The sequence below is a fragment of the Ambystoma mexicanum genome, chromosome 5q, assembly GCF_040938575.1.
Source record: "Ambystoma mexicanum isolate Mex_15411 chromosome 5q, UKY_AmexF1_1, whole genome shotgun sequence".
Taxonomy (NCBI): Eukaryota; Metazoa; Chordata; class Amphibia; order Caudata; family Ambystomatidae; genus Ambystoma; species Ambystoma mexicanum.
Window position 1 is genome coordinate 587552559 of NC_090933.1, and position 21269 is coordinate 587573827.

General features: G+C 43.4%; 1 protein-coding gene across 1 annotated transcript in view; it reads left to right on the top strand.

The window, feature by feature from the left end:
• RP1 (RP1 axonemal microtubule associated) overlaps nucleotides 1-14131 on the top strand; it is an 809829-nt gene extending 795698 nt beyond the window's left edge. Inside the window, exon 18 of the mRNA XM_069621057.1 lies at nucleotides 5174-14131. Within this exon, the coding sequence (XP_069477158.1) occupies nucleotides 5174-5247 (74 nt within the window). The 3' untranslated portion in view covers nucleotides 5248-14131. The remainder of the gene's footprint in view (nucleotides 1-5173) is intronic.
• The last annotated feature ends 7138 nt before the right edge of the window (nucleotides 14132-21269 follow it).

Below are 21269 nucleotides of genomic sequence, written 5' to 3' on the forward strand. Positions count from 1 at the left end.
GTTGTCTGAGATTTCATCCTGGAGAGTCCACTGGCTATCCGTTTTCCTTTTGAAAAAGTTATTCATAGTTGCCTCGGTGACCGATAGTGCGGGATGTTTCATTGGTCCCATTTTTTTATGTTGCGAGGCCGCTGGTTTCGTGTTCTGCTTTTTTCTACACTTACTACTTGTGATACGATGTCGTTTAGTGTAGATTTTAATAATTGGATGCGGGTCTTCCTCAGCTGACGGGATTTTATCTTGTTTTTTAGGTTGCAGGTGAGAGACTTGTTGGGCGGATATCACCCGAATTACTTGGTGTTTTTGCATCAAGGGTGTGTTAGGTAGACAGTTTCCCGATCTTCCCGGCTCTGATGGTAAAGCCTCACCCTTATTAGGAGTATCTGCATCAAGTAGATGAAAGTCTGGGTTGAGGAGAGATAGTGTGTTGGTCGTGCATTCGACCGTGTCTGTAGCTGGGTCTGAGTCGTAAGAGGTCTCTTTTGGGCTTGACAGAACATTCCAGTTGGGAGTTTGATGAACCTCGACATTAAGTGATGATCCTTTTGAGGTGATGGCATATGTTTCCGTTGCCATTTTGTTTCCTTCTGGGGCAATTACGGTGGTCACTGTGGCGAGATTTGAGACGCCTTTATGCCAAGGAATCAGGTCCGTCTGCCTACCAGATGTACTAATAGCAACGTTCCCCGGCGGGGAGGGGAGTGTCTGCCTCCCCGATTTCACCAAGGCTAAGGTGTCGCCCATATCCATGGGACAGTCCATTGGCTCGCACTCAGTGCGAACCGCTCGATCGTTCGGGCCAGGGGAGGCGGGATAGGCAGAGATTGCCGCCTCTCTATGCTCCGCACAAACGGCCTGCCCCGTTGCCAGCTCGACTACCGGATCCGCAAGCTGCCAGGTCCTAGCGATCGGGCCCATTGGGGCCACGGGCCGCGCTACCCGGCTGGGAAGCGCCAGCCCCTCGCATCGCTTCCTCGTGGGCATTCTTCGCGCGACGTGCACGATAGGTTCTTTTCTTGCACGAAGTGCCCGACGGGCGGGCCCGTCTCCCTCCTCTTCGGATCCCATGGAGCCATGGTCGGCCGAGGCCGCTCGGGTGAGGACAGAAGGTAGGGAAGGCGTACGGGAGACGGGTACTGGGAGGGGGATGGAAGGAAGGGAAGGGGTGGAGTGGCACGGGGAGGGAGGTAAGACAAGGGTTCGGGAGGGGGCAGGGGTGAGAGGTGAACTTGCGATGGCAACCGGGTGTGGAGGACAAGGGGGTTCTATGCCAGGGATTCGGGTTTTTAACAAAAGTACCTCGAGTCCTGTGTCTGGGCTTGGCTCGCGGGTGTTGATATCGGGCGGATGGTCCTCCATCTTGAAACGAGGCCGATAGACCGGTAATCCGGTGGAATGAGGTTAAGATGAGATGGAAATGAGGGGAATTGATCAAAGGCGGAGCAGGTGTGTTGAAGAGGAAGACACCGCCCCGAAGTCCCGCGAAGTTCAGCCAAGGTCTGCCAAAGTCTGCGAGCTCACTCTGCGCTCACTCCGCGGGTGTAATGGCTTTTTCAAGCCACACAGGAAGTATCCACTGAAGAAAGACTCTGTGGAATCTGGAGTCTGCCAAAGTCTGCGAGCTCACTCTGCGCTCACTCCGCGTCCGCTCCGCGGGTGTAATGGCTTTTTCAAGCCACACAGGAAGTATCCACTGAAGAAAGACTCTGTGGAATCTGGAGTCTGCCAAAGTCTGCGAGCTCACTCTGCGCTCACTCCGCGTCCGCTCCGCGGGTGTAATGGCTTTTTCAAGCCACACAGGAAGTATCCACTGAAGAAAGACTCTGTGGAATCTGGAGTCTGCCAAAGTCTGCGAGCTCACTCTGCGCTCACTCCGCGTCCGCTCCGCGGGTGTAATGGCTTTTTCAAGCCACACAGGAAGTATCCACTGAAGAAAGACTCTGTGGAATCTGGAGTCTGCCAAAGTCTGCGAGCTCACTCTGCGCTCATTATGTTTTTACTGTAATGGCATGGCGGATGGCATTTTTTATCATTATTACAGCCACAGCATTTTGCTATTACATGTGTCACTCCTGTCAGCCCAGCTCGGCAGTGAAAGGATTATGTGCATTCTTCCCAGACAGGCTGCCTTGCCACTGCTGGCAGGAGTTTATTCTTGGGGATTGTCTCTCTTTGTTACTGTCTGAGGGAAGGTAACACCCTCTCAAGAGAGACAGACACTGTACAGGAAGCTGTCTTGGGAACACGAATCAAAGGGCAAAACCATTCACAACAGGAGTAGCCTCACACCTGGATGTTCTCTATCTAAAGTCTATCTAACTTCAATCTATTGATTCTATTGAGAAGGGACACTATGTGGTAGTGTAGACAGAGTGAGCTTGTTACACCATTAGTAATGTTTATCTCTGACTCTAATTTTCCTTCCTGGCCACTTCATTTGCTGTAGCACAAAATACTTTGGGTATGATGTCAGAAGGCAAGGTCCACTCTAAGAACAGGGATTGGACCCCTAAAGCAGGCTAGCGTTAGTCCTAGCCCCTGTGGGACTTTGCCTTTAAACAAAGAGGTCTTCTTTGATTCACTTTTGGACAAACACTTAAGAAAGAATTCATTGGACCTCTGTTGTCCAAAGTCATCCGGCGGTCAGGTGAAGACTGAGTGTTCAAGGTAGAGGGAAACGCTGTTCCTGACCATCTCCAGCTAGCAGTGTGGGTGAACTGCTGTTGGGACAGCACCTGCCTCTCTGCCAGGTACAACCGTACCCATGAACCTGCTGTGTTGAAGGTCCCCTACAATTATATGCCAGCCTCCCACATGTTTGGGAGCCAGAGACAAAGGACCAGCCTTATCCTTGAGCCCCTAACAGAGGACTCACAGCATACTGAAAGCAAAATGAGCCAGGACCCATGTTTTCATTGCATCAAACCGGTCGAACTGCTATCAAACCGGCTTCACTGCATTTCAAACCACAGGATCTGCTGGTGCTGCCTTTGAGAGTGAAATGAACTCTTGGAATCAGTGTGCTTGCATCTCGAACCAGCTGGATGCTGCCTCATGCCTCGCAGATCACATCACATGCTAAAATCAAATTAACTGCTCCTCACTAGTCCCTGACATCAACCGCTGGAACGTCCTTCGCTGACTCAAACTGTTACACAATCAACTCGACCTGGCTCGACCTCAAACAGCTGCTTTGCTGGACTGCATACTGGAGCATAAGCATCACCACTTCAAACCGTTGCAGACCCTCGACTCAAACCATGGGAGTGTCACTTGCCGATCCTAAAGATAGCTTACAACATGTCTCGAACCAGCTGAACAGCAAACCAAACCTAGTGGATCCCCCAACCTGCATCGCTCGAAAGCCACCTTTGAAACTGCTCTTAGCCCCTGGATTCACCCCAGTTTGATTCCATCTCAAGGTAGGGATCAACATGACCCACTGGACTGAGACTTGGCTCGAAATGCTCGCACAAAAGCACAAAGCCTGGTTCTATGCTGTCCAACCACTAAGAACCGTAGAAAAAAGGTCCTATTGACTGCTCACTGCCCCCTTGGTCGATGTTTGGTCCCTAGAGACTGGCTATGACATTTTGATCCCTTTTTCACCCTGGAACATACCGTTTCAAGAAACAGTGTGTCTTTTATTTGCCTTTCATCTCGATTCATTACTCATAGTGCTGCATCTTTCTATCTTTGCTTATTCTGTGTTCATTTTCAGGGGTGGGTTTTGTGTAATGTTTTCTTTTCAGTTACTATTTTATATGGTGTGTTGGATTAAAATATATCTATTTTTATAGAGCTTTGGTGGTAAATTCCTTAATTTTGGACTGTTATACTTAGCTGTTTTGGTCGCTACTGAATCACATACAGCCTTTCCTTTGGCCCACGTTACAACAAAAGGTGAAGGAGTATATCTCTTAATTGGGCCTCTTTTTCCTTTATGGTTGTGTTGGATCTTGATTTGTAGAAGTGTGAGGGCTGAGTAGGTGATTTAGCCACTACTCATCCTTTTATGCCTAGAGGGCAGAAGCCATTTCATCGCAAGAACACACTAACTATGAAATAACCTGCATTCATCTGTCTAACATGACCAGCAAGGATATGTTACCTTTGTACATCACAAGTATATTCTCAACTGTGAATGTCAGAAAAACTTTATTCCTATTCCTAGACAATGGGGGTCATTCCGAGGTTGGAGGTAAGGAATTACCGGCACCGGTAAGGGTGCCGATGCCGGTAATCCCTTAGCTCCGTATTCCGAGGTCCCTTTGAGGGTCCTTCCTTACCTCCTGCTTTTAGCAGGAGTAAAGTACGGGACCCGCAAAGGTACTTCGGAGGTAATTACGGTACCGTAATTAACGGTGCCGTAATTACCTCCTTCCCCATTCCCATTGAGCCCTATGGGGCAGAAATGGGAATGGGGAAGGGCAAAAGGTGAATGGGGAATTACCGGTCCCTCCAACCCTGGAATGGACCGTAATTACTCCATTCACCATCCCGGATTTGGGACGGTTTCAGAGGCAACCATGGAGCTAATTACTCCATGGTTAGCTCCAAACCCGGAATGAGGCCCAATACCTTGACCCAGATTACAAAATTTGAAATGAGCCTCAGGCATAAAAGGGTATCCCTTTTGGAGACAACCATGCTCAACTCTTCCCCAGGGAAGGGTGGACATCACATGGATGTGACATATTAAGTCAATATAAAATCCTGATTTCTCTGAACATCCCCAGTCTCATTTTATTACAACCGGGTATTCCACAACTTGCAAATGTTTGCAAAGTTTGACAACTGTTTATTGATAGTTTCGTATTACTCGTTCAAAGAGCCTTAAAGGACAGGTGTCAGAGGTGCAGGTAAGGTTATTTAATCATTACAATGCCAACGTTGCCATACCGAATGGCAAACGTTTGAGAAGGGCCTTTGTCACTATGATTTCCAGTAGAATGGAAAAGGTTTCTTGCTGGAATTATTATTTCTCAACTGCAACTGTTACTGTATATAACCAAACGGCCAGGAAGCAACTATAACCAAAAGTCCATGAACCCACTAACATTGATAGAATAATTTAGCAGAATATAATGCAGAATGTAACGTTTTGTATGCTTTCACTGGTTTATGTTGCAAGTATAATGAGATATCCTGGTTTTCAAAAATTGTGTTTCAGAAACAAAACTCCCTGGGCCAGCAACACCAACGACTCTGCTTCCTTTGAGCCAGGAATTCTGGAATCAATCTTGAGAAATCCCATTGTGTTCACATCATGTGACTTGAATTTCATCTGAAAATGATTTATTTGCCACATTTTAGCATACAAGACGATCCTGCACTACATCTGAGGTTCCTGACACAAAAACAAAGCTCCCTGGTCCTACAACAACAATGGTTCAGCCTCTATCCATTCAGGAAGCCTGGAAGCCATCTTGACCACTCTGCTTGGCACCAAGAGGGTCATGTGACACGCTGCCTTCCTTGTAACCGAGTCCCCTGGTAACCATCCCGGACATCTGCAGCTAAATGCCTTAAGTGAAAAAAGGGCAACTCCATGTGTAGGCCTTTTAGGGACAGAAACGACCAAAGGTCAGAACCCCTGCTCAAACCTGGACTTTGCCAAGCTCAAACTTTAAATGGCTCCTGCTTTCACTCATAGGGATTCTTTGACAAAAAACTTTCCATTCTTTACAGAGCTATTATTATCTTAAAGAACTTCCCTGATTTAGGCCTACTAACTGTTTTTTGGTCACCTATAGACACATTCTAGCCCACCTCAGAAATTATACCCGCTCCTTCTCTGACAGCCTTTTCTGCCCTCACCTTCCCTTGAGTTTTACTCACCTACCCTCTTCCTCTTGAGTTACACCCTTCCTCCTCTACTTTCTTCCCTTGCCTACTTGCTTTATCCTCCACCATGTGTCTTGATTTCACACCCTTCTTCCTTGCACTCACTCTTCTCCTCTTGTTGTCTTATAACGTTCAGACCCAACTCAGTCTAACTTCTACCTCACACTTCTCCTTCCTTATCTCCTTCCTCTCCCCCTGCACCCACTCCCCTCAAAGCTGACACTTCCGTTGTCCCAGTATGTCGAAACCCCATATTTTCTTCTTGTCTACAAGACAACACCTGATCCCCTCTCTCACCCCCAATTGCTGTTTCCCTTGGCCTCTGGAATGCACAATCCCTCTATAACAAGCCTTTCTACATGACTGACCATGCAGACGCTTATCATACCAGATTTTCACTTCATGATAGCACAGAAAACTTTTTTTTAAATTTGTTATTGTATTTTTGGTTTACAATGAAAATCTTACACAAAAAATTCATACAACCAATTAAACTAGAAATAAAACCAGTGTATAACATACCAAACATTGGAAATACATAGTTAAAATCTCCCTAGTAATCCAGTCATTTTAAATCAACAAGTTTAATTTATGCTAAATGTATTCTCTGGATGAAGTGTAGAAAACAGTGCAATTGAATTAGTGGTAAAAAAATCTTTCCATAAGACTTCTCTCAATATAAACTCTGTACTGTTAACAACACACCAAAACATATTATTCTATTTTCACTCAATTCCCCACAGAATAAAACCAGGTACTTTAGAGTATCAGGTTCACTTGGACAAAATCTACAACAGGGCATACCTCACTTTTCTTATTCCACAGCGTAAAATTGTCTCTGGTGTACAGCAAATTAAAACAAAAATGCATAAATGTCACACTAGTCTGGAAGCTAGGAAAATGCCTCAATTACAGGGGCAGCTCCCCTAGCTGTTTGTGTGGCTGCCAAATCTACAACTCGTTTGTATTTTAATATGGTCTGACACATATCACACCTATCAGGTTGGCACAGTGTTTTTTTATTTAATGGGTATACATATTGTCCATACCCTCCACTAATGAGACCCCCCCATGGCTGCAATGCTGCTTCACAAATATTGACATAATAATCTTTCACGCATCGTGCATCCCCACCAAAAACCTCAAAAAGGGAGGATTGGTATGGGCATCCAAAATGTTTAACAAAGCAACAACCTTTTCCAAAGTTGCCTGGTATTTAAAGTGGTCAGGCCTAGTTCAAAACGGATCCCAACAGTCGGGAAACCTCTCAGCAAAGATAGAACAAATTTCCATTTCAAACCCTCGATCAGGGTTAGATTAAAATGAAAAAGTGAGTGATATGTCTCCACTCCGAATTAGTAGGGTAGTCCAAATTCTCACTTGAATGTGATATCCCTACCTTTTTTTGGAAAGAGTCACGCAATACATATATGAGGTAGTTGGATTTTATTAACAGTTAGACCTGGGTACAATTTATCTCAACAATTCATTGAATTGTATTTCAAAAATATTAAAATAGTTAAAAAAACATACAACAATAACATTTTCATTTTATAAGAGAAATACACTGTGTACATTTCTAAAAGGAGAGCACTTGTAAAAAACAATAGTCTATGTGATGACAAATTCCTTTCCCTGCGCTCAATTAGTTGTAGGGTAGCATTAGAGTCAGATTGAATCTTGCTGCTTATAACAAACTTAATTTGTATTTGCAAATAGTCTTAGTTCAGCAATTTTTAGGACTGAAAACTCCACACCATATAATAACGCTTGAACTACTTTACAGTCGTAGAATTTGAAAACCAAAATAATTGTGAATTTTCTGTATCTACTCAGAAAATGCTTCAATTGGTAGCTATGGCATCTCACTTTCTTCTTAATCAGAAATATGTGTCTTCCTCTTATGACTCTGCTACACTAGTGGCTCTCCCCACTGACTCTGCTACCCCCCACTCAACCAGATCAATTTGGCAGGGGGAAGGAGTGGGGCCCTGACACTGCCCCACTGCCTCCTCGCACATCAGCTCCTACTCTTTGGAGTATGCTTCTATTCAACTACTCTCTAATATTCCTCTCACAGTCTTGCTTTACATCGACCCCCTAGCCCTATCAACTCCTTCTCCTCTTATGTTAACCTTCTCCTTGATTCACTTCCAACAAACATCCCCATTATCATGCTGGGGCACTTTAGCCTTCCCAAGCCCTCAGCAGCCCATTTCCTAGCATGTATCTCCCTCTAATCTAACACTCTCTACTCTCCTCAGCAATACTACATACTCCAGTTGGAACACTATTGACTTTGTCTTTTCTCTGCGTTGCCCTCTGACCCCACTTTCTCTGTTCTCTCTTTTGTTGACTTTAAAAGCTCACTCCCTCCCTCCTGTACTCCTCTCCCCTCTACCTTGACCATGCATGGCTATCTTGCCCCTTACCCTGATGATGTGAGGACCACCCTTGTCCCATATTCATGCATCTTCCATTGACTGTGCTTTTTCTCACTTCAATGCAATTATGATTTCTTCTGATTAACACTTTCCTGCATGCACATTCACACATTTGCAACCCAATTCCAGGAACACCTCAGATATCCAGACCCACAAAACAAACATCCACCATGACTTATAATTCTGGTGCAAATCCCAGACCCCAACACTACTCATAGCCTGAGAAAATGATATTGCTGCTCTGACCTCAGAAATGGGTGCTGCCAAAGCCTCATATTTCACAAACCTAATCTCCTTTCACAATCACCGCCGCAAACCTCGCTCACTACTTTCCCCACAAAACCCCAAACATTCATAACATTCATGATACTCGCTCAGCTCTCTGCTTTCTCTCCTCCACCATCCTTATGTACACCAGTTCTCTCTCCCCTTCCTCTTCTACTCACTCCTACTTCTCGACAATTTTCCTACCGAGGTAGCGACCATCATTTCCAGCACCAGTGAATCTTTGCTCCTATTGAATGGTTTACTTCTAAAATGGTCAAATACTTAGTCCCAATAGTCGGCCCCCATTCTCTAAGCCCTTTGACCACTCTATCTGCTGGAATATAACCTGACACCTTAAAATATGCAAATATCCTATGCTTTTTGAAGAATCACTATGCTAAACCAACAATCACAGTATATTATTGCCAAGTGCCCCTCCTCCCATTATTCCAAAGACCTTGAGAGGATGGTCTTCAACTGCATCCATACCTTGGGGAAATAGCCTTGTAGATCTACTTCAATCTGCCTTCTGTAGTAAACACTTTACCAAGACTACACTCATGCAGGTTTCCAACTTCTCTCTGATGCTCATCACTCCAAACTCTCTTCAATACTAATCTGTTCAAGCCTCTTTGCCACTGTCAGCCCAGTCAAGCACTCCTCTCTCACCCTCACTCTCCATGTCCTTGGGTTTGGCAAATGTGCACCAGCCTGGGATTCCATCTGCATGGTATGTTGCTTCTTTAATTCTAACTGTCGGTGTTCCAGAACGATTAGTCATTGAACTTCCACTCTTCACCCTCTATAATTATAGTCTGCCCGATGTAGACTTGCCTCATCCTTTAGCTTTCACTATCACATCTTCGCTGGTGACAGTCAAATCTTTTTCTCCTTTCCCCTCTTCACTCCAGCTATCTCAAAAGGTTGACCACCTGTCTCACTGCAATATATCACTGGATGTCTATTCACTGCCTCATGAGGTACTCATTGAACCTTTAAATCTTTCTCTCAGCTTCTGTTCTAAGCCATCCCTAACTCCCATCTCCCATCTCATTCCCACCTAACCTTCTTGCTTCCTCACCCATGGCTTTCAACATTGGGTCCTTTCTGAAAGCAACCTCACACTGTTTCAAGTCATCATTACCACCGCCTCTGCTGCCCATACTGACCTTCTCAACATTTGGTGAAAATAATTCACTCAACTTCAGATCATGTCTTGGCCTTCCTCGGTGCTAGTTCTCAACTTCACTGCCCACGCTCCCAATATAGTATCCAGATATTCCTCTACTTCCATCTAGCAACACCATGCTGGTCGACTCACCATGCACAGCTGCTTTCTCTTCAAGTTCTCGACTAGGCTACAAGTGGCCTTTCTCCTTAATACCTGCCTGCCTGACTGTTTCACTGTCTACTCACCATAATTTTCGCTCTGCTACTCTTTTCCTTTTCCTCCTCCCATTTCCACTCTCTTTTCTACTTGCCCAGCTACCCTGTAACCCAGTGCCCATCACAATCAAAGCCACTCCAATGGTGGATCTCTTCAAAGCATGGCTACTAGCTCCCTCCATCCCCTCACTCATCCACCCTACCTGAACCCACTACTCCCTCAAGAGCATGTAATAATATAATGTTAATATGTATGCAGCACTCCTCTCTGAATGCAGCACTTACCCTCCTACGTTAATGTTAAGTTTGTAAATTACCAGTTTTTTGTTCCTGGTCTATATCCCACTTTGTTCACAACCTCGTAAGCGGGTCCATCACTTGTTCTCATCTTTATGCGTATTTTACAGGCACCCTTCTGTGGAATGCCTCCGCCTAATATAAATGTATTATTATAAGTCATGTCAGATCGAAATTGACATCTCTGTTCTTCAAATTAATACAAAATGCAAATATGTTTTATTGTTGTTCATATTTTCAAAAGGAACAATCGGTCAAAATGAAGCTGTCTGAGATTGAAGCGAATGCATTGCTAACCACCATCTATAGCTTGATCATCAATTCGCAATGGAGAGTTCATAAGACCATCTCCAAAAGTCGCTCGAGCTGTGCCAATGAAAATGCTTACGTTTGAATGTCTGTAGTTCTGTTGTCCTTTGAAGAATCTTGATGAAAACTATGAACATCATGGTGCCTATAAAGAAAAGTATAGTGTTGACAAATGGACCATGGGGTTTAAGCTTATACTAACCATATATTCAAAGATTAATAGTGAATTTGAATAAGTTTAAAAGTGAGCCACCAGACACAATTAATGTCATGAGGTGAACTTTTCAGGACCTGCCAGGAGTTGGCTTGCAATCTGTTCAGTCACAGAACACTTGAGAGAACACGTGGCCCCCTACTAAAGCTTGAAGAAAAGCAATGGATTCACTGTCATAATTAATGTTGTATAGTGCAAACAGTTGCACTAGTAAATGTGCTTCCATGAGAGGTGATGCTTAGATCTCTCAACAATGTTTTTTGGATGTAGATGTGTGACTCTGATATGTATTACATTTCTAGAGCAACTAGTAAGAGATGATGGGGTAATCTGCCATATCTTTATAACTGGTAACAGGTTGGGAGAAGATGCAACTAATGGTTTCACCCCTTGCCCCCATACCGAATTATCAGACCTGCAAATCATTTTGGCTAGACATTGATTCTCCAGATGTTGTGGAACTGGGCTTTCATTCAGTTAATGAGATATATTCTTTGTGGAGACCTGGAAAGTGTATCTATTGTAACCATTAGATTGTCTTCACTATTGGTTATTTTTACCAAGACCACAAATCCTATAGTGCATGGTTTTGTTCTGGGCAATCAATATCCCCTACTTCTTACCATCCACTGTGATAGCAATTCTACAGAAGAGGCTGAAAATGTGGGAGTGATGGTGCTTAGCCCTTGGTACCTGCATTGTGTGTTCATTAATCAAGAGTAAAAATGAGACCTGATTATTTCTGCTTCCCTTTGAGATATTAAAGTCTGCCTGGTGTCAAGCAAATCCCTGAAATCCAAACTATTGACCTTTCAAAATCTACTTGCGAAAGCTACGTTAGACCTTCTTCCTCTTTCTCATAGCTAAATGGACAAATATGCCTAGAGGGGTTGGTTTATCATGCATAAAGGTTGTGTTTTTATGATTTGGGGCTGCTGCAAGAATTAGATGAGCGATCACATTTGATTCAGTTGGAGAATAGTAAGGAGGAATTCTGGCAAGCCCAAATAGAGGCCATTTGATCTCATTAAATCAGCCATAAACCCAGTAATTTACTGCCACATCGATGTCCGTTATTGCCACTTATTCCTGTGGCCTTACTATGGGATTGAAAGTGGTGACCCAGTGGTGTTAGTCCCCATATTGGAGTCCATATGACACAACGCAATATTTTCCAGAATTACAGCAAGTGGCAATTTTTCTGCTTTAACTCCAAGCATTTTTGGTGGTAAGGTGAAGGATTTACCTCCAAGTCTTTGCTGGAGGTACATCCTCCAGCATACTGATGAAACTGAGAGTAGAATGGTGCTTTAATGAGCTGGTAAAGTGGCAGTATCAGCATTACTGCCACTTTAATACTACTTTTTGCCAATTATTACTCAGAAAGGATTGTATCCAAAACTATGGCCTTCTGAGAGAAGTGGGCTGCTGAGTCAAGGTGATTGTATAGGACCTTGTGGTCCACCAAGTCGAATGCAGACGAGAGATCAAGAAGAAGTAGTAAGGCTGATTTCCCATTGTCTGTGAGCTCGTCGATTTGGGCTTTAAGATCAATTAGCGCCGTTCCGGTACCATGTTGAGGCCTGAATCCTGATTGGCGGGCTCCTAGAAGCTGGTTGTGCTCCAGGTACTCCTGTATTTGGAGATAGATCACCCTGTCTAGGATTCTGAGTAAAAATGGCAATGTTGTAATAGGCCTGTAGTTGGTGGGTATAGTTGGATCTAATGTCTGTTTTTTGAGGTGGGGGAGTACCCAAGAATCCTTTAGGTCTCTCTGGATGGTGCCTGAAGAGAATGATGCATTGATTAGCTTCACTATGAAGGGTGCCAAGTCTCTAGCAGCATCTTTAATTATTTGGGCTGGGCATTTATCACCCTGGCAGTTTGAAGGTTTGAGGGAAAGGATGACTTTTTCAACCTCGAGAATTGATATTTTAGAAAAACTAAAGCAGAGCGATGGTTTATGAGAGGGCGTGGAGGTGCTGGCTGGTGAGACTATATTAGGTAGATTGGCTTTTTTTTAACCAGTCTTATCCTGAAGGGTGGTAACTTTGTTAGAGAAAGCTTGCTGTATATTGGGGCACCAGATTTTATCCTTCAAACAATTATCTGGCACTGGGACCAGATCTTTAAGTTCTTTTAAGATTACAAATAATTTCTTTGTACTTGAGTTAGCTTGCAAGATTCTATTGTTGTACGTTTCTTTTTTTGGCCAGAAGTTTTTCTTTCTTGTAGAGAGATGATATGTTAATAAGGTTGTTTCTATTTTCAGCATAAGGTGAGTGAGTGACAGCTAGAATATTGAAATATGAATGAGTTAAAGGAGAGGTAGGACATTGAAAAAAGATTTAGTTGAGGGAGTGGGGGAGCATTGTAATAGTGATTTATTTGAAGGAGATGCAAAAAAATGTAATTGCAGAGTCTGCCCATTCTTTGTAATTCTCAGAATTTGTTGACGTCAGGCAGGAAATTACCATTCAGTTACTTTAGCTCTGTTTGCTGTACATTTTCTTATTAGTGGGAATGAATCCCTTTGGCCACCTTGCGTAATATTTCCATGGGCCTCATTAGGACTCTGGCGCTAAACCATGGTGCTATTAGCACCATGGTCCATGCCGGAGTCCGCCATGGCAGAATGGGGAATTACTACCCCATTCCGAGGTTGCTGGGGCGGTAATTCCCCATGCCGCCATGGCCCTTCCCCATTCCCATTTTTGCCCCATAGGGCTCAATGGGAATGGGGAAGGCGCTAATTACGGTACCGCAAATTGCGGTACCGTAATTAGCACCAAGGTCCCTTTGCGGGTCCCTACTTTAACGGCTGGTAAAACCAGCCGTTAAGGTCGGGTCAAGCAAAGGGACCTCGTAATTAGGTGCTAGGTGTTTAACGGCGCCGCAGCCTTTTACGGCGCCGTTAAACACTTAACGCCTGGGTCATAATGAGGCCCCATGCGTGGATTGTATGTTCATTGACTGCTAGGGAGGAGAACATGCTAGAGTTGTTTGAGGCAGGAATTACCACCCAGTCACTAAAACTGACTATGCCATCTTTTTTTTTATAACAATCAAACAGGTGGCAGTAGCAGAGAATAGAAAGGTGTAGAGTTGTTTGGAGGCAGTATTTTGCATTTAGTGGTTATAACTGATTGTGCAACACATGAGCTATGTGATAAAATCACTGTACGGAGGAGAAGGTGATCTATCAAACAAATACAATCATGAAATTCATAATAAAGTTTGTCTTTCTGTAATTGTGTCTATGAGAAAGGAATGCTGAAGATCAATGACTGGGGCTTCGTACAAAGATAGTTACAGCGAAAATGTAAAATGGTTTCTTATTTACCGCAAGAATGGAATCTGTGATTTATTCATTGCATCGCCGTCTTTGTGTGAGCCTCAAATACGCACTACAGCATGTGAATAGCTTTAAACTTGAAATTGGAATACTTTCAGAGAATCTAACCAGGATTAAGGGATGCTGCTTCTAGCACAACCCAAGCTAAATAAAATATTATACAAAATCTGAAATGAATAACATTGTGCCAAAGCCAGCACTAAAGGACCGTAATGAGTAAACAGATAATTGGTTTTGATGTATGTGAATTGCATATACTTGCAGTATCATCTTTAATTGTGCTGATAATGGAAGATGTTGATTGTATTATTATTGATGGCTATAGGGGCTCTGCTAATAACATTGAGGCTATGGAAATGTCACAGAAATCACTGGCACATAAACTACAATATTTTTTTCCAAGGAGACACCCTTGAATAAGGGTGATCCTCCCTCCTGGATTTGGGGACTATAAGAAATAGAAGGGTTGTCTAGAATATTCCACGTTAGAGTGTAATGACGCAGAATGGAAAGTAACAGGTTGTATGTAACAACCAGTTCATAAGAGCTGCTGTTAGATATACACAGGGTTTTCTTTATAATAAGACATATTTTATTCATAACTTTACACTTTTGCAGGCAAAGCAGGCAAGTACAAAAAAGGAACAACTTCATGAGGAAAAAACAGAAACGTAAAGTTAGATAGATATATGTATATGTACCATATCTCTGGCGAAAGCAAATTAAAAGCATGTCGAAATCTCAGGATTGGCAACAAACTCACATTCAGGGAAGCCTCGAAACAAAGTTGGTCTGATGCACAGAGATGAAAATTGAGCGGTAGGTCTGCAAGTGGTGCCCTTTCTGAAAATACCTAAAGACAGGATTTTGAAGAGAGGCTGTTACTTTTTCAGCTGCCCCTATTTCCTGTACTTTATACCACCATAGATCATTAACAGGGCCAAAAGGATTCTTCCAACATCTGGCTAATGTACCTCTTGCAGCCATTAGAAGATTTGTTATTGCTTCAGAGGTAACTCCTTCCAGGGGATGTAGGCCCTCCATTACGTTCCCCAGAAAATCACCACTGGGTTCAACAGTAATTGGACACCAGTGATGTATTTGATTTTGGCTAGGACTTCCTTCCAATTAATGTTTGACTTTTGGAAGGACGATATGCCCATTCCCCCCTCAAAATTTGGGTGACAATGATGGTTTTCTCTTATGGTTTCAGGTAGAGTATACATACCATCTATAATGAATCCTAAAGGCACATTCCTTTTTGGAGATGCAATGAGATCATTGATTAGCTGTTCTCCAGATCTTGGCCAAGACAGTTCTGAAATGGTTGTATTTAGGTCCTTCTCCCAAACTGCAATATAGTAGGGCATTCTGGAGGGGTTGTATCTATCCAGCAGATGATACAACTTTGAAATCTTCCCCCATTGGATCCCTTCTTTCTTTGTGAGCTCTGGAGCTATTGAGTCCCCACTTTACTTATTTCTGTATTCTGATTTGTGCATACCAAAACGCTCACAATAGGTAATATAGATTCTATTTTTACAGTCTGCAAAAGTGAGGGGAACCTCTGAATTATGGAGTTGAGCTAGATTTGATAGGCCATCTCTCTGCCATTCAATAAAATCCTTCTTCATTAGGTCCAAAGTGACACTCGGGTTCCTTAGAACTGGCGCGTAAGGTCCTGGTCCGTTCCCTATTCCCATAATCTTACTGCTTTGCCCCAAGAGTAAAGGTAGATTGGTGTGGCTGGGAGGCGTGGGTCCAGATGATTTCTGGCTGACTTCACAAAATAAGTGACTCTTGTAGGGATAGTTCAGTAGCAGATTGCTCCATCCAATGGGAGTGACGATTTCCATTGTTTCAATTCAGTATGTGTGTGTGAGAATTGAGCCACCATGATATACTTATGAGTATTAGGAATGCCTAAAACTCCGGTGTATCGATTTGAAAGCAATATTGATTTGTTAACCCTGTGCTTTCGACCACTCTAAGTCATTTTTAGCATTTCTTTATATGGTATAGATATGGTTTTGGCTGGGGTCTAAATTGGGAGGGCTAAGGCCACTTGGAGCTATCTCTAGATTATGTTCATCTTTATGGCCACAAATTGACCCAACAAGGATATTTCCTGGTTTTCCCATCTCACCAAATCCTCTTAAAATTCCTTTGTCAAGGAAGAAATAGTAACTTGGCATAACATATTGAATATGGACACAATATGGATTATTATTATTATTATTATTATTATTATTATTATTATTATTATTATTATTATTATTATTATTATTATTATTATTATTAAGATTAATACCTAATAAACCGAATTGGAATGGATGATTTAGTAAGACCAGGGTCTTTGAGGATTTGGAAATATTTAGTCCCTTTGGGGCAGTATAATTGATTGAGAACGCAGAAGCAGCTTGCAAGGCTTCAAGTTGTGCAAGTAAAGCAGGGGGTCAGGGGATAGGTTGCTTGATATTGTCAGCAAGATGCCAGCTGCGTATAGAGCAGTGTTGTGCTTGTTGTGGTCAGCCATGGCCCCTTGAATTTTAGGGGTCAAACACATCTTCCTGGCATGGAGGTTTGAGAGGTTATTGGGAAGAAAGCTGAAAGATTCCATTGATAGGGAAATGAAACCCCAGTCAACTCTGTTGAAAACCTTGTTGGCATCTAGGGTCAACAAGATTATGGGCATCCCTGATGTCCTGCAAACCTCAAACAAATCTATCATTCTTCTATTGTCCTAGATAGGGGTGAGGGAAATATTCACCAGCAAAATGAAGAGTGTGGAATTCGCATTGGCTTCCACTTCCGCCCAATCCACGAAATCAGCATTACTTTTCCGCCGCCACTGAAATCTCACACGGTTACATGCAGTTCAAATCAATGCATAGGGCCTCATTACGACCCAGGCGGTAAGTTACCGCCTGGGTCGTACCTTTACCACCATGGCGTAAACTATGTTTACGCCATGGTGGTTGGCGGACTTACCGCCCCATTCCGAGGTTGGCGGGGCGGTAAGTCCCCAATCCCCATTTACCCTTCCCCATTCCCATTTTTGCCCCATAGGGCATAATGGGAGTGGGGAAGGCGTTAATTACGGCACCGTAAATTACGGTGGCGTAATTAACAACAAGGTCCCTTAGCGCCATGGATTTTAACACCTGCTAAAAGCAGGTGTTAAATCCTCCATGGCGCTAAGGGACCTCGGAATCAGGCGGTAAGGGTCGGCGCTGTTTACGCCGCCGTAAACCCCTTACCGCCTGGGTCCTAATGAGGCCCATAGAGTTTTGTTCCCATGTTAGTTAATTGTCACACAATTAGAAACTTCATGGAGGTCTTTTTTGTCAATCCGTGCTAGTTTTGTGCAGTGGCAAGAGAAACTTTGGGCTGTTTTTTCTTCATGATCGGTTTGTGCAGCAGCACGAGAAACGTCATGCAGGTCTTTCATCGATCCGGGCTAGGTTTGCAACATGAGAAACTTCGTGTAGGTCTTTTTTCGTTCCGTACTAGTTTCGTTCAGCAGCACAAGAAACTTCAGGCAGGTCTTTTTCAATCCGTGGTAGTTTTGTGCAGTGGCAAGAGAAACTTTGCATGTTTCTCCACAATCTGTCCTAGTTTCGTGCAATGTTTTGTTTGATTTGTGTACGAGCAGCGGCATGACGAACTTTATGCAGCGTTTTGATCGATTCATACTAGGTTTGTGCAGCAGCAGGAAAAATGTCATGGCACTCTATTGGATTAGTATTAGGTTCCTGCAGCTGCAAGAGAAACTTTGTGACGCTCTTTTCGATTCATGCTAGGGTTCACGCAGCAGCATGAGAAACTTTGTGCAACTCTTTTTGGGTCACGAGACGGCACAAGAAACTTTATGCTGTTCTTTTCGAAACACAGGGGCAGCGGAAGGGTGGATTTCAGTGAAACGGATCGAAATCTTTCAGATTTCACTTCTGCAGTTGGTGGAACAGAATTTGACATTTTTGCTCAGCACTAGTCCTGGATATTATGATTAAGTCTGAAGCTAGATTGATCTTGCTTGATAAGAGAGGGAATAAACCCCATCAACCTGGTCAATGAAGTATATTTTTGCATTCAGTTTGAGAATAACTATTGGGTGATATGAATGGCAGGGAGGCTGGTTTTCTCATCATCAGCAGTAGTTGTTAGAAATTCTTCCATGGAAATCGTGATTGAGCCTGAGTTCTGGAATGTATTACATGTTAAGGTTAAACGAGGAGAGCTATGCCTTAAATGGTTTAGAAAATAATTCAATTAATCCATCAGAGCCAGTGGACTTAAAGATAGACAACAAATGAATTGCTTGTTTTGACCATAATGGGATGTTTCAAACCCTCATATTATTTCCTGGATATTTGTTGAAAGGGAAGCTCCATGTTCAGCCCTTTTGCAGTCAGTAAATCTTGGTAAAAGGCTCTGAGAATCTCTATTATACGGGTGTCTGAATACTGTACCCCCCAGGAACTAGCTGGTTTGAAAAGCCGTTCAAATCAGGGGCCCAATGCCCAACTCCTTAGAACCGTCCACTTCTCAAGTAATATGAGGGGAGAGCTGGTCGGTATCATGCACCTACCCCCTTCTGTGGGGGCATGTAGTGCAAATTTCCATGGGGCCCAACCTGCCAGTGGTTAAGTCTTAAAATGGGACCCCACTAAGGACCTCTCCACCAGTCAATACACCGGCTGACCCTCCGTCCCAGTGCTACAGAAAAGGAGGCACCAGAGGTGGCCCAGTGCTCTCACAGCTGTGTGCACTACCAGATCATGTGCGACACAATGGGAAAGAGGGGTGCGAGGATTGAGATGACCTGGACAGCTGGAGAACAGACCAAGATACGATACAGGAATAGCTCTGAGGTCTGCTCAACCTCCAAACATCAGCGGGCACCATCTTAGGGACAGGCATGAGACTCTGTGTGTCACAACTGGCTCTCCTGATCCGCTTGCAAGGTCTCTTCTGGAGTCAGCAAGGTTATTTCTGTATGGTCCACATCATTGCAATGCCACATTCATGCTTCACCCGAGAAAGTTTCCCCCAAAGCCCTAAGCCACACAGAGCTCTCATGAATCGCGTAGTGCCCGGTGCTCAACTCGGTCACAACCGTATAATAAAAACATCTTTCCTGCAACAATTTCCCATGTTAGCTAGTTTGATTACACACATTGGTGACTGTCTAGGACCCAGCACTCTAAGGATTTGGTCAATTAAGATACGTGCGCTTGAGTTTGTGGCCATGATTCTATCCCATTGCAATCTGTGCTGTTGACAGATGCCGCAGGTGAAGCAGGTAAGGGAGCACGTTTCTGTTGTATAACAAGAGCGTTTCTGTTGTATAACAAGGGAACGATAAATGCTACATGCCTACAAGGTAATAGTGATGATCTGGTAACTGAACAAGAAATCAATGTTAGAAAATAAGGGATCTGCACATCAAAATGAATGTTCAGATTCGAAGTGTTTCTGCAGAGCTGATACAATATTCAGACTCTCCACATAAAATATTCCTAAACTTAGTAAATCTTTTACAAGTGAGAATGTGGTATCCACTTCATTAAGTCAAATTAAAAGAATCCCAGGGGGTTGCAATGGTCAGTTATCATTATTGCAGGGCTATAACAAGCACTAGTAGAATTTAAGGACAGTATTTGCAGCCAATAACACAGCAAACAATTGGTGAACATACCAAGCAAGCTTAAACATAAAAACAGACTCCAACAGGGAATCGTATTATCAGTATATAAAATAAAAGATGAAAAGAGACCAAATGGTGGGATTGTTGACAGTACAACTGAATAATGTCTTTCGATGATTCTAGAAAAACTGAAGTGATAATGTTGCAAAATTGTGCTCAACGTGATTGCCACCATTGCACACAAAGCTTGCAACATGCCTATCCAAAGATGTGGAGAAGAACTTGGATGATCACTGGATTGGCTAAACAATTGCAAAGGTCATAGAAATAGCTGGGTGCTAAGCCCCTGTTTTGTTGGTATGAACATCTAGTTGTAAAATAAGAGAATTAATCAACCTGCATAATTTAAGCTGGAATATCATAGTGGAGAGATTTCTCAAACTTGATCACTATTAAGAGATGTGTGAGGAATCTGGCAAGGGTGTGAAAGCCCTCACTTAATACAACGATGCAGGTAATTCTATCTCAGAAAGGGTACTCTGCTAATCAGATTTCCCTTTTATAAACTCCATGCCAAAGACACAATGTATATATGTGCCTTGCTGAATCATTACCCAGACCTCCAGCACCAGCCTTTCCACACTCCAGTCCACTTTCATTGTCTCTGATATTGTTGCTATAGATTGTGGGTCTCAGTGGTCGGCTGCCACAGTTGTATCCCCCCACACAAATCTCACACTTCAACATCTACACAAACCTCATGCTACAACATCTACAACAACCCAACTTTTTTAAGATCCAAAGAAGCCACTTGAACATGCTGGTGTTCAACACCATCATACCTACCCTTCCAAAGATGGCTCACCCCATTTGGCTGCACAGAAAGGAACCTTACAGAGAACCCCTTCCAACCATCTCGCTCCTCATCCACATTGACAACAGGGGAACAATTGAGTAGCCAGGGGTTGGTTTCACCCACTTCCATATCTTCAGAGGACCCTTAGCCACTTCTAACCTGTTCCCCTGATATAATGGTCAACTCTAGAACATTGATAAACTCTCTGAAGCCAAGATTGGCTGCCAAGCATGCCTCACATATTCATGACATTGTCCAAGGCCTGTACATTGACCACCCAACCACAATGGAGACTTGGCTCCCAAAACAACGTTCTGACCTTTTGGACATACATCTCCCAACAAGGTCCTTACAAAATACAGACCAAATCACCCAGGCAGAAGCATAGCTCTAATTTACCCCACTTACATCAAAGTGGTGGAAATCCCAACAAATTTCATCCTAGCCAACTTCTACAAACCACCTGGCAAGGCAGCATTTCTTGAAAGAGTGGCAGGATTCCATCAGGAAACTGTAATGCACATCAGGAAAGATCCTAACCACGGGGGTCTAAATATCTAGCTTGCCGCTCCTCGAAATAAGCTTACATCCACTTGCCTGTACCTCTGAGCCTCTCCTTTCTGTTTTCATCTGCTACTCATGAA